We start from the raw sequence: 14,574 nt of genomic DNA, 5'->3' as shown, positions 1-14,574 counted from the left end.
TTTGATATTAACTGTGGAGTGTGTGTGTGTAGGTGGTGTGGGGTTTGATATTAACTGTGGAGTGTGTGTGTGTGTGTGTGTAGGTGGTGTGGGGTTTGATATTAACTGTGGAGTGTGTGTGTGTGTGTGTGTGTAGGTGGTGTGGGGTTTGATATTAACTGTGGAGTGTGTGTGTGTGTGTAGGTGGTGTGGGGTTTGATATTAACTGTGGAGTGTGTGTGTGTGTGTGTGTAGGTGGTGTGGGGTTTGATATTAACTGTGGAGTGTGTGTGTGTGTGTGTGTAGGTGGTGTGGGGTTTGATATTAACTGTGGAGTGTGTGTGTGTAGGTGGTGTGGGGTTTGATATTAACTGTGGAGTGTGTGTGTGTGTGTGTGTGTGTGTGTGTGTGTGTAGGTGGTGTGGGGTTTGATATTAACTGTGGAGTGTGTGTGTGTAGGTGGTGTGGGGTTTGATATTAACTGTGGAGTGTGTGTGTGTGTAGGTGGTGTGGGGTTTGATATTAACTGTGGAGTGTGTGTGTGTGTGTGTGTGTGTGTGTAGGTGGTGTGGGGTTTGATATTAACTGTGGAGTGTGTGTGTGTTTAGGTGGTGTGGGGTTTGATATTAACTGTGGAGTGTGTGTGTGTGTGTGTGGGTGGTGTGGGGTTTGATATTAACTGTGAGTGTGTGTGTGTGTGTAGGTGGTGTGGGGTTTGATATTAACTGTGGAGTGTGTGTGTGTGTGTGTAGGTGGTGGGGTTTGATATTAACTGTGGAGTGTGTGTGTGTGTGTGTGTGTAGGTGGTGTGGGGTTTGATATTAACTGTGGAGTGTGTGTGTGTGTGTGTAGGTGGTGTGGGGTTTGATATTAACTGTGTGAGTGTGTGTGTGTGTGTGTGTGTGTAGGTGGTGTGGGGTTTGATATTAACTGTGGAGTGTGTGTGTGTTAGGTGGTGTGGGGTTTGATATTAACTGTGGAGTGTGTGTGTGTGTGTGTAGGTGGTGTGGGGTTTGATATTAACTGTGGAGTGTGTGTGTGTGTGTAGGTGGTGTGGGGTTTGATATTAACTGTGGAGTGTGTGTGTGTGTAGGTGGTGTGGGGTTTGATATTAACTGTGGAGTGTGTGTGTGTGTGTGTGTGTAGGTGGTGTGGGGTTTGATATTAACTGTGGAGTGTGTGTGTGTGTGTGTGTAGGTGGTGTGGGGTTTGATATTAACTGTGGAGTGTGTGTGTGTGTGTAGGTGGTGTGGGGTTTGATATTAACTGTGGAGTGTGTGTGTGTGTGTGTGTGTAGGTGGTGTGGGGTTTGATATTAACTGTGGAGTGTGTGTGTGTGTAGGTGGTGTGGGGTTTGATATTAACTGTGGAGTGTGTGTGTGTGTGTGTGTGTGTGTGTATGTGTGTGTGTGTGTAGGTGGTGTGGGGTTTGATATTAACTGTGGAGTGTGTGTGTGTGTGTGTGTGTTAGGTGGTGTGGGGTTTGATATTAACTGTGGAGTGTGTGTGTGTAGGTGGTGTGGGGTTTGATATTAACTGTGGAGTGTGTGTGTGTGTGTGTAGGTGGTGTGGGGTTTGATATTAACTGTGGAGTGTGTGTGTGTGTGTGTGTAGGTGGTGTGGGGTTTGATATTAACTGTGGAGTGTGTGTGTGTGTGTGTGTGTAGGTGGTGTGGGGTTTGATATTAACTGTGGAGTGTGTGTGTGTGTGTGTGTGTAGGTGGTGTGGGGTTTGATATTAACTGTGGAGTGTGTGTGTGTGTGTAGGTGGTGTGGGGTTTGATATTAACTGTGGAGTGCGTGTGTGTGTGTGTGTAGGTGGTGTGGGGTTTGATATTAACTGTGGAGTGTGTGTGTGTAGGTGGTGTGGGGTTTGATATTAACTGTGGAGTGTGTGTGTGTGTGTGTAGGTGGTGTGGGGTTTGATATTAACTGTGGAGTGTGTGTGTGTGTAGGTGGTGTGGGGTTTGATATTAACTGTGGAGTGTGTGTGTGTGTGTGTGTGGTGTGGGGTTTGATATTAACTGTGGAGTGTGTGTGTGTGTGTGTAGGTGGTGTGGGGTTTGATATTAACTGTGGAGTGTGTGTGTGTGTGTGTGTTAGGTGGTGTGGGGTTTGATATTAACTGTGGAGTGTGTGTGTGTGTGTAGGTGGTGTGGGGTTTGATATTAACTGTGGAGTGTGTGTGTGTGTGTGTGTGTGTGTAGGTGGTGTGGGGTTTGATATTAACTGTGGAGTGTGTGTGTGTGTGTGTGTGTAGGTGGTGTGGGGTTTGATATTAACTGTGGAGTGTGTGTGTGTGTGTGTGTTGTAGGTGGTGTGGGGTTTGATATTAACTGTGGAGTGTGTGTGTGTGTGTGTGTGTGTAGGTGGTGTGGGGTTTGATATTAACTGTGGAGTGTGTGTGTGTGTGTGTGTAGGTGGTGTGGGGTTTGATATTAACTGTGGAGTGTGTGTGTGTGTGTGTGTGTGTGTGTAGGTGGTGTGGGGTTTGATATTAACTGTGGAGTGTGTGTGTGTGTGTGTGTAGGTGGTGTGGGGTTTGATATTAACTGTGGAGTGTGTTGTGTGTGTGTGTGTGTGTAGGTGGTGTGGGGTTTGATATTAACTGTGGAGTGTGTGTGTGTGTGTGTGTGTAGGTGGTGTGGGGTTTGATATTATCTGTGGAGTGTGTGTGTGTGTGTGTGTAGGTGGTGTGGGGTTTGATATTAACTGTGGAGTGTGTGTGTGTGTGTGTGTGTGTGTAGGTGGTGTGGGGTTTGATATTAACTGTGGAGTGTGTGTGTGTGTGTGTGTAGGTGGTGTGGGGTTTGATATTATCTGTGGAGTGTGTGTGTGTGTGTGTGTAGGTGGTGTGGGGTTTGATATTAACTGTGGAGTGTGTGTGTGTGTGTGTGTGTGTGTGTGGTGTGGGGTTTGATATTAACTGTGGAGTGTGTGTGTGTGTGTGTGTGTAGGTGGTGTGGGGTTTGATATTAACTGTGGAGTGTGTGTGTGTGTGTGTGTGTGTGTGTGTGTGTAGGTGGTGTGGGGTTTGATATTAACTGTGGAGTGTGTGTGTGTGTGTGTGTGTAGGTGGTGTGGGGTTTGATATTAACTGTGGAGTGTGTGTGTGTGTGTGAGGTGGTGTGGGGTTTGATATTAACTGTGGAGTGTGTGTGTGTGTAGGTGGTGTGGGGTTTGATATTAACTGTGGAGTGTGTGTGTGTGTGTGTGTAGGTGGTGTGGGGTTTGATATTAACTGTGGAGTGTGTGTGTGTGTGTGTGTGTGTAGGTGGTGTGGGGTTTGATATTAACTGTGGAGTGTGTGTGTGTGTGTAGGTGGTGTGGGGTTTGATATTAACTGTGGAGTGTGTGTGTGTGTGTGTGTAGGTGGTGTGGGGTTTGATATTAACTGTGGAGTGTGTGTGTGTGTGTGTGTAGGTGGTGTGGGGTTTGATATTAACTGTGGAGTGTGTGTGTGTGTAGGTGGTGTGGGGTTTGATATTAACTGTGGAGTGTGTGTGTGTGTGTGTGTGTGTGTGTGTGTGTGTGTGTAGGTGGTGTGGGGTTTGATATTAACTGTGGAGTGTGTGTGTGTGTGTAGGTGGTGTGGGGTTTGATATTAACTGTGGAGTGTGTGTGTGTGTGTGTAGGTGGTGTGGGGTTTGATATTAACTGTGGAGTGTGTGTGTGTAGGTGGTGTGGGGTTTGATATTAACTGTGGAGTGTGTGTGTGTGTGTGTGTGTTAGGTGGTGTGGGGTTTGATATTAACTGTGGAGTGTGTGTGTGTGTGTAGGTGGTGTGGGGTTTGATATTAACTGTGGAGTGTGTGTGTGTAGAGGTGGTGTGGGGTTTGATATTAACTGTGGAGTGTGTGTGTGTAGGTGGTGTGGGGTTTGATATTAACTGTGGAGTGTGTGTGTGTGTGTGTGTGTGTAGGTGGTGTGGGGTTTGATATTAACTGTGGAGTGTGTGTGTGTGTGTGTAGGTGGTGTGGGGTTTGATATTAACTGTGGAGTGTGTGTGTGTGTAGGTGGTGTGGGGTTTGATATTAACTGTGAGTGTGTGTGTGTAGGTGGTGTGGGGTTTGATATTAACTGTGAGTGTGTGTGTGTGTGTAGGTGGTGTGGGGTTTGATATTAACTGTGGAGTGTGTGTGTGTGTGTAGGTGGTGTGGGGTTTGATATTAACTGTGGAGTGTGTGTGTGTGTGTAGGTGGTGTGGGGTTTGATATTAACTGTGGAGTGTGTGTGTGTGTGTGTAGGTGGTGTGGGGTTTGATATTAACTGTGGAGTGTGTGTGTGTGTGTGTGTAGGTGGTGTGGGGTTTGATATTAACTGTGGAGTGTGTGTGTGTGTGTAGGTGGTGTGGGGTTTGATATTAACTGTGGAGTGGTGTGTGTGTGTGTGTGTGTGTGTGTGTGTGTGTGTAGGTGGTGTGGGGTTTGATATTAACTGTGGAGTGTGTGTGTGTGTGTGTGTGTGTGTAGGTGGTGTGGGGTTTGATATTAACTGTGGAGTGTGTGTGTGTTTAGGTGGTGTGGGTTTGATATTAACTGTGGAGTGTGTGTGTGTGTAGGTGGTGTGGGGGTTTGATATTAACTGTGGAGTGTGTGTGTGTGTGTGTGTGTAGGTGGTGTGGGGTTTGATATTAACTGTGGAGTGTGTGTGTGTGTGTGTGTGTAGGTGGTGTGGGGTTTGATATTAACTGTGGAGTGTGTGTGTGTGTAGGTGGTGTGGGGTTTGATATTAACTGTGGAGTGTGTGTGTGTGTGTGTGTAGGTGGTGTGGGGTTTGATATTAACTGTGGAGTGTGTGTGTGTGTGTGTGTAGGTGGTGTGGGGTTTGATATTAACTGTGGAGTGTGTGTGTGTAGGTGGTGTGGGGTTTGATATTAACTGTGGAGTGTGTGTGTGTGTGTGTAGGTGGTGTGGGGTTTGATATTAACTGTGGAGTGTGTGTGTGTGTGTAGGTGGTGTGGGGTTTGATATTAACTGTGGAGTGTGTGTGTGTAGGTGGTGTGGGGTTTGATATTAACTGTGGAGTGTGTGTGTGTGTGTGTGTGTGTGTAGGTGGTGTGGGGTTTGATATTAACTGTGGAGTGTGTGTGTGTGTGTAGGTGGTGTGGGGTTTGATATTAACTGTGGAGTGTGTGTGTGTGTTAGGTGGTGTGGGGTTTGATATTAACTGTGGAGTGTGTGTGTGTGTGTGTGTGTAGGTGGTGTGGGGTTTGATATTAACTGTGGAGTGTGTGTGTGTGTGTTAGGTGGTGTGGGGTTTGATATTAACTGTGGAGTGTGTGTGTGTGTGTGTGTGTGTAGGTGGTGTGGGGTTTGATATTAACTGTGGTGTGTGTGTGTGTGTGTGTGTGTGTGTGTAGGTGGTGTGGGGTTTGATATTAACTGTGGTTGTGTGTGTGTGTAGGTGGTGTGGGGTTTGATATTAACTGTGGAGTGTGTGTGTGTGTGTGTGTAGGTGGTGTGGGGTTTGATATTAACTGTGGAGTGTGTGTGTGTGTGTGTAGGTGGTGTGGGGTTTGATATTAACTGTGGAGTGTGTGTGTGTGTGTGTGTGTAGGCGGTGTGGGGTTTGATATTAACTGTGGAGTGTGTGTGTGTGTGTAGGTGGTGTGGGGTTTGATATTAACTGTGGAGTGTGTGTGTGTGTGTGTGTGTAGGTGGTGTGGGGTTTGATATTAACTGTGGAGTGTGTGTGTGTGTGTAGGTGGTGTGGGGTTTGATATTAACTGTGGAGTGTGTGTGTGTGTGTAGGTGGTGTGGGGTTTGATATTAACTGTGGAGTGTGTGTGTGTAGGTGGTGTGGGGTTTGATATTAACTGTGGAGTGTGTGTGTGTGTGTGTGTGTGTAGGTGGTGTGGGGTTTGATATTAACTGTGGAGTGTGTGTGTGTAGGTGGTGTGGGGTTTGATATTAACTGTGGAGTGTGTGTGTGTGTGTGTTAGGTGGTGTGGGGGTTTGATATTAACTGTGGAGTGTGTGTGTGTGTGTGTGTAGGTGGTGTGGGGTTTGATATTAACTGTGGAGTGTGTGTGTGTGTGTGTGTGTAGGTGGTGTGGGGTTTGATATTAACTGTGGAGTGTGTGTGTGTGTGTAGGTGGTGTGGGGTTTGATATTAACTGTGGAGTGTGTGTGTGTGTGTTAGGTGGTGTGGGGTTTGATATTAACTGTGGAGTGTGTGTGTGTGTAGGTGGTGTGGGGTTTGATATTAACTGTGGAGTGTGTGTGTGTGTGTGTGTGTAGGTGGTGTGGGGTTTGATATTAACTGTGGAGTGTGTGTGTGTGTGTGTAGGTGGTGTGGGGTTTGATATTAACTGTGGAGTGTGTGTGTGTGTGTAGGTGGTGTGGGGTTTGATATTAACTGTGGAGTGTGTGTGTGTGTGTGTGTAGGTGGTGTGGGGTTTGATATTAACTGTGGAGTGCGTGTGTGTGTGTGTGTGTAGGTGGTGTGGGGTTTGATATTAACTGTGGAGTGTGTGTGTGTGTGTGTGTAGGTGGTGTGGGGTTTGATATTAACTGTGGAGTGTGTGTGTGTGTGTAGGTGGTGTGGGGTTTGATATTAACTGTGGAGTGTGTGTGTGTAGGTGGTGTGGGGTTTGATATTAACTGTGGAGTGTGTGTGTGTGTGTGTGTGTAGGTGGTGTGGGGTTTGATATTAACTGTGGAGTGTGTGTGTGTGTGTGTGTAGGTGGTGTGGGGTTTGATATTAACTGTGGAGTGTGTGTGTGTAGGTGGTGTGGGGTTTGATATTAACTGTGGAGTGCGTCTACTGAGGACCAACCTGGATGAGGGGGACGTCCAGCCAGTCAAGGAACAGCTGGCTCAGGCCCTGTTCGACCACATCCCCGTCGGAGTCGGGTCCAAGGGAGTCATCCCCATGACCGCCAAGTACGCTACACCACTACCCAGCAGGCACCGCTACACCACTACCCAGCAGGCACCACTACCCTGCAGGCACCACTACACCACTACCCAGCAGGCACCACTACACCACTACCCAGCAGGCACCACTACACCACTACCCAGCAGGCACCACTACACCACTACCCAGCAGGCACCACTACACCACTACCCAGCAGGCACCACTACACCACTACCCAGCAGGCACCACTACACCACTACCCAGCAGGCACCACTACACCACTACCCAGCAGGCACCACTACACCAATACCCTGCTGTCTGCAGGCACCACTACACCAATACCCTGCAGGCACCACTACACCAATACCCTGCTGTCTGCAGGCACCACTACACCAATACCCTGCTGTCTACAGGCACCACTACACCAATACCCTGCAGGCACCACTACACCACTACCCAGCAGGCACCACTACACCAATACCCTGCTGTCTGCAGGCACCACTACACCAATACCCTGCTGTCTACAGGCACCACTACACCACTACCCTGCAGGCACCACTACACCAATACCCTGCTGTCTGCAGGCACCACTACAACATTAACCCAATCCCTTTGGTTAGAGCAGGGTTAAGGCCTACTGCCCCAACAGGTTAAGGCCTAGCCCCAACAGGTTAAGGCCTAGCCCCAACAGGTTAAGGCCTAGCCCCAACAGGTTAAGGCCTACTGCCCCAACAGGTTAAGGCCTAGCCCCAATAGGTTAAGGCCTAGCCCCAACAGGTTAAGGCCTAGCCCCAACAGGTTAAGGCCTAGCCCCAACAGGTTAAGGCCTAGCCCCAACAGGTTAAGGCCTAGCCCCAACAGGTTAAGGCCTAGCCCCAACAGGTTAAGGCCTAGCCCCAACAGGTTAAGGCCTAGCCCCAACAGCAGGTTAAGGCCTAGCCCCAACAGCAGGTTAAGGCCTAGCCCCAACAGCAGGTTAAGGCCTAGCCCCAACAGCAGGTTAAGGCCTAGCCCCAACAGGTTAAGGCCTAGCCCCAACAGGTTAAGGCCTAGCCCCAACAGGTTAAGGCCTAGCCCCAACAGGTTAAGGCCTAGCCCCAACAGGTTAAGGCCTTCGGGAAAGTATTCAGACCCCTTGACTTTTTCCACATTTTGTTACGTTACAGCCTTATTCTAAAATGGATTCAATTGTTTTTTTTCCCCCTTCATCAATCTACACACAATACCCCATAATGACATCACAATACCCCTTAATGACATCACAATACCCCCATAATGACATCACAATACCCCATAATGACATGACAATACCCCCATAATGACCAAGCAAAAACAGGTTTATAAATTGTTGCTACAAGCTTGTATTTGGAGAATTTCTCCTGTTCTTCTCTGCAGATCCTCTCAAGCTCTGTCTGTTACAGGGATCTAGAGGAGGCTCTAGAGATGGGAGTGGACTGGTCCCTGAGAGAAGCCTGTCTAGAGACTGATAACCTGGTGTCTGTTACAGGGATCTAGAGGAGGCTCTAGAGATGGGAGTGGACTGGTCCCTGAGAGAAGCCTGTCTAGAGACTGATAACCTGGTGTCTGTTACAGGGATCTAGAGGAGGCTCTAGAGATGGGAGTGGACTGGTCCCTGAGAGAAGGCTATGCCTGGGCGGAGGACAAGGAGCACTGTGAGGAGTACGGCAGGATGCTGCAGGCCGACCCCAACAAGGTCTCCTCCAAGGCCAAGAAGAGAGGCCTGCCTCAGGTAACACCACTCCCTAACCTGATCCCTTACTCTGAGTCCAAGTGGCACCCTATTCCTACTGTTGACCAGGACCCATAGGGCTCTACTGTTGACCAGGACCCATAGGGCTCTACTGTTGACCAGGACCCATAGAGCTCTACTGTTGACCAGGACCCATAGAGCTCTACTGTTGACCAGGACCCACAGGGCTCTACTGTTGACCAGGACCCACAGGGCTCTACTGTTGACCAGGTCCCATAGGGCTCTACTGTTGACCAGGACCCATAGGGCTCTACTGTTGACCAGGACCCATAGGGCTCTACTGTTGACCAGGACCCATAGAGCTCTACTGTTGACCAGGACCCATAGAGCTCTACTGTTGACCAGGACCCATAGGGCTCTACTGTTGACCAGGACCCATAGGGCTCTACTGTTGACCAGGACCCACTAGAGCTCTACTGTTGACCAGGACCCATAGAGCTCTACTGTTGACCAGGACCCATAGAGCTCTACTGTTGACCAGGACCCATAGAGCTCTACTGTTGACCAGGACCCATAGAGCTCTACTGTTGACCAGGCCCCATTTGGGCTCTACTGTTGACCAGGACCCATAGAGCTCTACTGTTGACCAGGACCCACAGGGCTCTACTGTTGACCAGGACCCACAGGGCTCTACTGTTGACCAGGACCCACAGGGCTCTACTGTTGACCAGGACCCACAGGGCTCTACTGTTGACCAGGACCCATAGGGCTCTACTGTTGACCAGGACCCATAAGGCTCTACTGTTGACCAGGACCCATAGAGCTCTACTGTTGACCAGGACCCATAGAGCTCTACTGTTGACCAGGCCCCATTTGGGCTCTACTGTTGACCAGGCCCCATTTGGGCTCTACTGTTGACCAGGCCCCATTTGGGCTCTACTGTTGACCAGGACCCATAGAGCTCTACTGTTGACCAGGACCCATAGAGCTCTACTGTTGACCAGGACCCATAGGGCTCTACTGTTGACCAGGACCCATAGGGCTCTACTGTTGACCAGGACCCATAGAGCTCTACTGTTGACCAGGACCCATAGAGCTCTACTGTTGACCAGGACCCATAGAGCTCTACTGTTGACCAGGACCCATAGAGCTCTACTGTTGACCAGGACCCATAGAGCTCTACTGTTGACCAGGCCCCATTTGGGCTCTACTGTTGACCAGGACCCATAGAGCTCTACTGTTGACCAGGACCCACAGGGCTCTACTGTTGACCAGGACCCACAGGGCTCTACTGTTGACCAGGACCCACAGGGCTCTACTGTTGACCAGGACCCACAGGGCTCTACTGTTGACCAGGACCCACAGGGCTCTACTGTTGACCAGGACCCATAGGGCTCTACTGTTGACCAGGACCCATAGAGCTCTACTGTTGACCAGGACCCATAGAGCTCTACTGTTGACCAGGACCCATAGAGCTCTACTGTTGACCAGGCCCCATTTGGGCTCTACTGTTGACCAGGCCCCATTTGGGCTCTACTGTTGACCAGGCCCCATTTGGGCTCTACTGTTGACCAGGCCCCATTTGGGCTCTACTGTTGACCAGGCCCCATTTGGGCTCTACTGTTGAACAGGCCCCATTTGGGCTCTACTGTTGAACAGGCCCCATTTGGGCTCTACTGTTGACCAGGCCCCATTTGGGCTCTACTGTTGACCAGGCCCCTTTTGGGCTCTACTGTTGACCAGGCCCCATTTGGGCTCTACTGTTGACCAGGACCCATAGAGCTCTACTGTGGACCAGGCCCCATTTGGGCTCTACTGTGGACCAGGCCCCATTTGGGCTCTACTGTGGACCAGGCCCCATTTGGGCTCTACTGTGGACCAGGCCCCATTTGGGCTCTACTGTGGACCAGGCCCCATTTGGGCTCTACTGTGGACCAGGCCCCATTTGGGCTCTACTGTGGACCAGGACCCATTTGGGCTCTACTGTGGACCAGGACCCATTTGGGCTCTACTGTGGACCAGGACCCATAGGGCTCTACTGGTTACCAGGACCCACAGGGCTCTGGTGAAAACTAGTGCACTATACACTGAGTGGACAAACCATTAGGAACACCTGCTCTTTCCATGACAGACTGACCAGGTGAATCCAGGTTAAAGCTGTGATCCCTTATTGATGTCCCTTAAATCCACTTCAATCAGTGTAGATGAAGGGGAGGAGACATGTTAAAGAAGGATTTTTAAACCTTGAGACAATTGAGACATGGATTGTTTATATGTCCCATTCAGAGGGTGAATGAGCAAGACAAAATATTTAAGTTCCTTTGAACGGGGTGTGGTAGTAGGTGCCAGGTGCAACGGTTTGTGTCAAGAACTGCAACGCTGCTGGGTTTTTGACGCTCAACAGTTTCCCCGTGTGTATCAAGAACGGTCCACCACCCAAAGGACATCCAGCCAACTTCACACAACTGACCATCCACGATATCAACATGGTTTTAACCATGTTATGAGTCTATACAGTGTTTGTTTACATTTTGGGTTCTGATAGAGTATGACAGTTGAACTAAACTCATGAGGCATTTAGAAGTTAGTCTTCAATAATCAATGAATATATATATATCGTTAATTTATAAGTTATATTCCTCCAAGAATCAATGAATAGATATCGTTAATTTATAAGTCCAATAAATGTATGTAGTAATTGCTGATTACCTCTTTTTCAAGAGCATTTCAAATCAAGGCAGGGTCTCTGTTATGAATAATGATCTATCCTTATTCCAGCTGGGTACTCTGGGGGCAGGAAACCACTACGCTGAGATCTATAATGATCTATCCTTATTCCAGCTGGGTACTCTGGGGGCAGGAAACCACTACACTGAGATCTATAATGATCTATCCTTATTCCAGCTGGGTACTCTGGGGGGGGCAGGAAACCACTACGCTGAGATCTATAATGATCTATCCTTATTCCAGCTGGGTACTCTGGGGGCAGGAAACCACTACACTGAGATCTATAATGATCTATCCTTATTCCAGCTGGGTACTCTGGGGGCAGGAAACCACTACGCTGAGATCTATAATGATCTATCCTTATTCCAGCTGGGTACTCTGGGGGGGGCAGGAAACCACTACGCTGAGATCTATAATGATCTATACTTATTCCAGCTGGGTACTCTGGGGGCAGGAAACCACTACGCTGAGATCTATAATGATCTATCCTTATTCCAGCTGGGTACTCTGGGGGGGGACAGGAAACCACTACACTGAGATCTATAATGATCTATCCTTATTCCAGCTGGGTACTCTGGGGGGGGCAGGAAACCACTACACTGAGATCTATAATGATCTATCCTTATTCCAGCTGGGTACTCTGGGGGGCAGGAAACCACTACACTGAGATCTATAATGATCTATCCTTATTCCAGCTGGGTACTCTGGGGGCAGGAAACCACTACACTGAGATCTATAATGATCTATCCTTATTCCAGCTGGGTACTCTGGGGGCAGGAAACCACTACACTGAGATCTATAATGATCTATCCTTATTCCAGCTGGGTACTCTGGGGGCAGGAAACCACTACACTGAGATCTATAATGATCTATCCTTATTCCAGCTGGGTACTCTGGGGGGGCAGGAAACCACTACGCTGAGATCTATAATGATCTATCCTTATTCCAGCTGGGTACTCTGGGGGCAGGAAACCACTACACTGAGATCTATAATGATCTATCCTTATTCCAGCTGGGTACTCTGGGGGCAGGAAACCACTACGCTGAGATCTATAATGATCTATCCTTATTCCAGCTGGGTACTCTGGGGGGCAGGAAACCACTACGCTGAGATCTATAATGATCTATCCTTATTCCAGCTGGGTACTCTGGGGGCAGGAAACCACTACGCTGAGATCTATAATGATCTATCCTTATTCCAGCTGGGTACTCTGGGGGGCAGGAAACCACTACGCTGAGATCTATAATGATCTATCCTTATTCCAGCTGGGTACTCTGGGGGCAGGAAACCACTACACTGAGATCTATAATGATCTATCCTTATTCCAGCTGGGTACTCTGGGGGGGGCAGGAAACCACTACGCTGAGATCTATAATGATCTATCCTTATTCCAGCTGGGTACTCTGGGGGGGGGGGCAGGAAACCACTACACTGAGATCTATAATGATCTATCCTTATTCCAGCTGGGTACTCTGGGGGCAGGAAACCACTACGCTGAGATCTATAATGATCTATCCTTATTCCAGCTGGGTACTCTGGGGGGGCAGGAAACCACTACGCTGAGATCTATAATGATCTATACTTATTCCAGCTGGGTACTCTGGGGGCAGGAAACCACTACGCTGAGATCTATAATGATCTATCCTTATTCCAGCTGGGTACTCTGGGGGGGCAGGAAACCACTACACTGAGATCTATAATGATCTATCCTTATTCCAGCTGGGTACTCTGGGGGCAGGAAACCACTACACTGAGATCTATAATGATCTATCCTTATTCCAGCTGGGTACTCTGGGGGCAGGAAACCACTACACTGAGATCTATAATGATCTATCCTTATTCCAGCTGGGTACTCTGGGGGGCAGGAAACCACTACACTGAGATCTATAATGATCTATCCTTATTCCAGCTGGGTACTCTGGGGGGGGGCAGGAAACCACTACGCTGAGATCTATAATGATCTATCCTTATTCCAGCTGGGTACTCTGGGGGCAGGAAACCACTACACTGAGATCTATAATGATCTATCCTTATTCCAGCTGGGTACTCTGGGGGCAGGGAAACCACTACGCTGAGATCTATAATGATCTATCCTTATTCCAGCTGGGTACTCTGGGGGGCAGGAAACCACTACGCTGAGATCTATAATGATCTATCCTTATTCCAGCTGGGTACTCTGGGGGCAGGAAACCACTACGCTGAGATCTATAATGATCTATCCTTATTCCAGCTGGGTACTCTGGGGGGCAGGAAACCACTACACTGAGATCTATAATGATCTATCCTTATTCCAGCTGGGTACTCTGGGGGCAGGAAACCACTACGCTGAGATCTATAATGATCTATCCTTATTCCAGCTGGGTACTCTGGGGGGGCAGGAAACCACTACGCTGAGATCTATAATGATCTATCCTTATTCCAGCTGGGTACTCTGGGGGCAGGAAACCACTACACTGAGATCTATAATGATCTATCCTTATTCCAGCTGGGTACTCTGGGGGGCAGGAAACCACTACGCTGAGATCTATAATGATCTATCCTTATTCCAGCTGGGTACTCTGGGGGCAGGAAACCACTACACTGAGATCTATAATGATCTATCCTTATTCCAGCTGGGTACTCTGGGGGGCAGGAAACCACTACACTGAGATCTATAATGATCTATCCTTATTCCAGCTGGGTACTCTGGGGGGGGCAGGAAACCACTACGCTGAGATCTATAATGATCTATCCTTATTCCAGCTGGGTACTCTGGGGGCAGGAAACCACTACACTGAGATCTATAATGATCTATCCTTATTCCAGCTGGGTACTCTGGGGGCAGGAAACCACTACGCTGAGATCTATAATGATCTATCCTTATTCCAGCTGGGTACTCTGGGGGGGCAGGAAACCACTACGCTGAGATCTATAATGATCTATCCTTATTCCAGCTGGGTACTCTGGGGGGGGCAGGAAACCACTACACTGAGATCAAATCAAATCAAATCAAATTTATTTTTATATAGCCCTTCGTACATCAGCTGATATTCTCAAAGTGCTGTACAGAAACCCAGCCTAAAACCCCAAACAGCAAGCAAAGCATGTGAAAGAAGCACGGTGGCTAGGAAAAACTCCCTAGGAAAAACTCCCTAGAAAGGCCAAAAACCTAGGAAGAAACCTAGAGAGGAACCAGGCTATGAGGGGTGGCCAGTCCTCTTCTGGCTGTGCAGGGTGGATATTATAACAGAACATGGTCAAAATGTTAAAATGTTAAAATGTTCATAAATGACCAGCATGGTCAAATAATAATAAT

General features: G+C 48.6%; 1 protein-coding gene across 1 annotated transcript in view; it reads left to right on the top strand.

The window, feature by feature from the left end:
* Nucleotides 1-14,574, top strand: part of LOC106596096 (RNA-splicing ligase RtcB homolog) — a 58,956-nt gene that overhangs the window by 19,791 nt on the left and 24,591 nt on the right. The window contains exons 5-6 of the mRNA XM_045713973.1: nt 6,710-6,866; nt 8,434-8,590. Of these exons, the coding sequence (XP_045569929.1) occupies nt 6,710-6,866; nt 8,434-8,590 (314 nt within the window). The remainder of the gene's footprint in view (nt 1-6,709; nt 6,867-8,433; nt 8,591-14,574) is intronic.

The sequence above is a fragment of the Salmo salar genome, unplaced genomic scaffold (assembly GCF_905237065.1).
Source record: "Salmo salar unplaced genomic scaffold, Ssal_v3.1, whole genome shotgun sequence".
NCBI lineage: Eukaryota > Metazoa > Chordata > Actinopteri > Salmoniformes > Salmonidae > Salmo > Salmo salar.
Note: the sequence above shows the minus strand (reverse complement) of the source record. Positions and strands in the feature narration are given on the sequence as shown.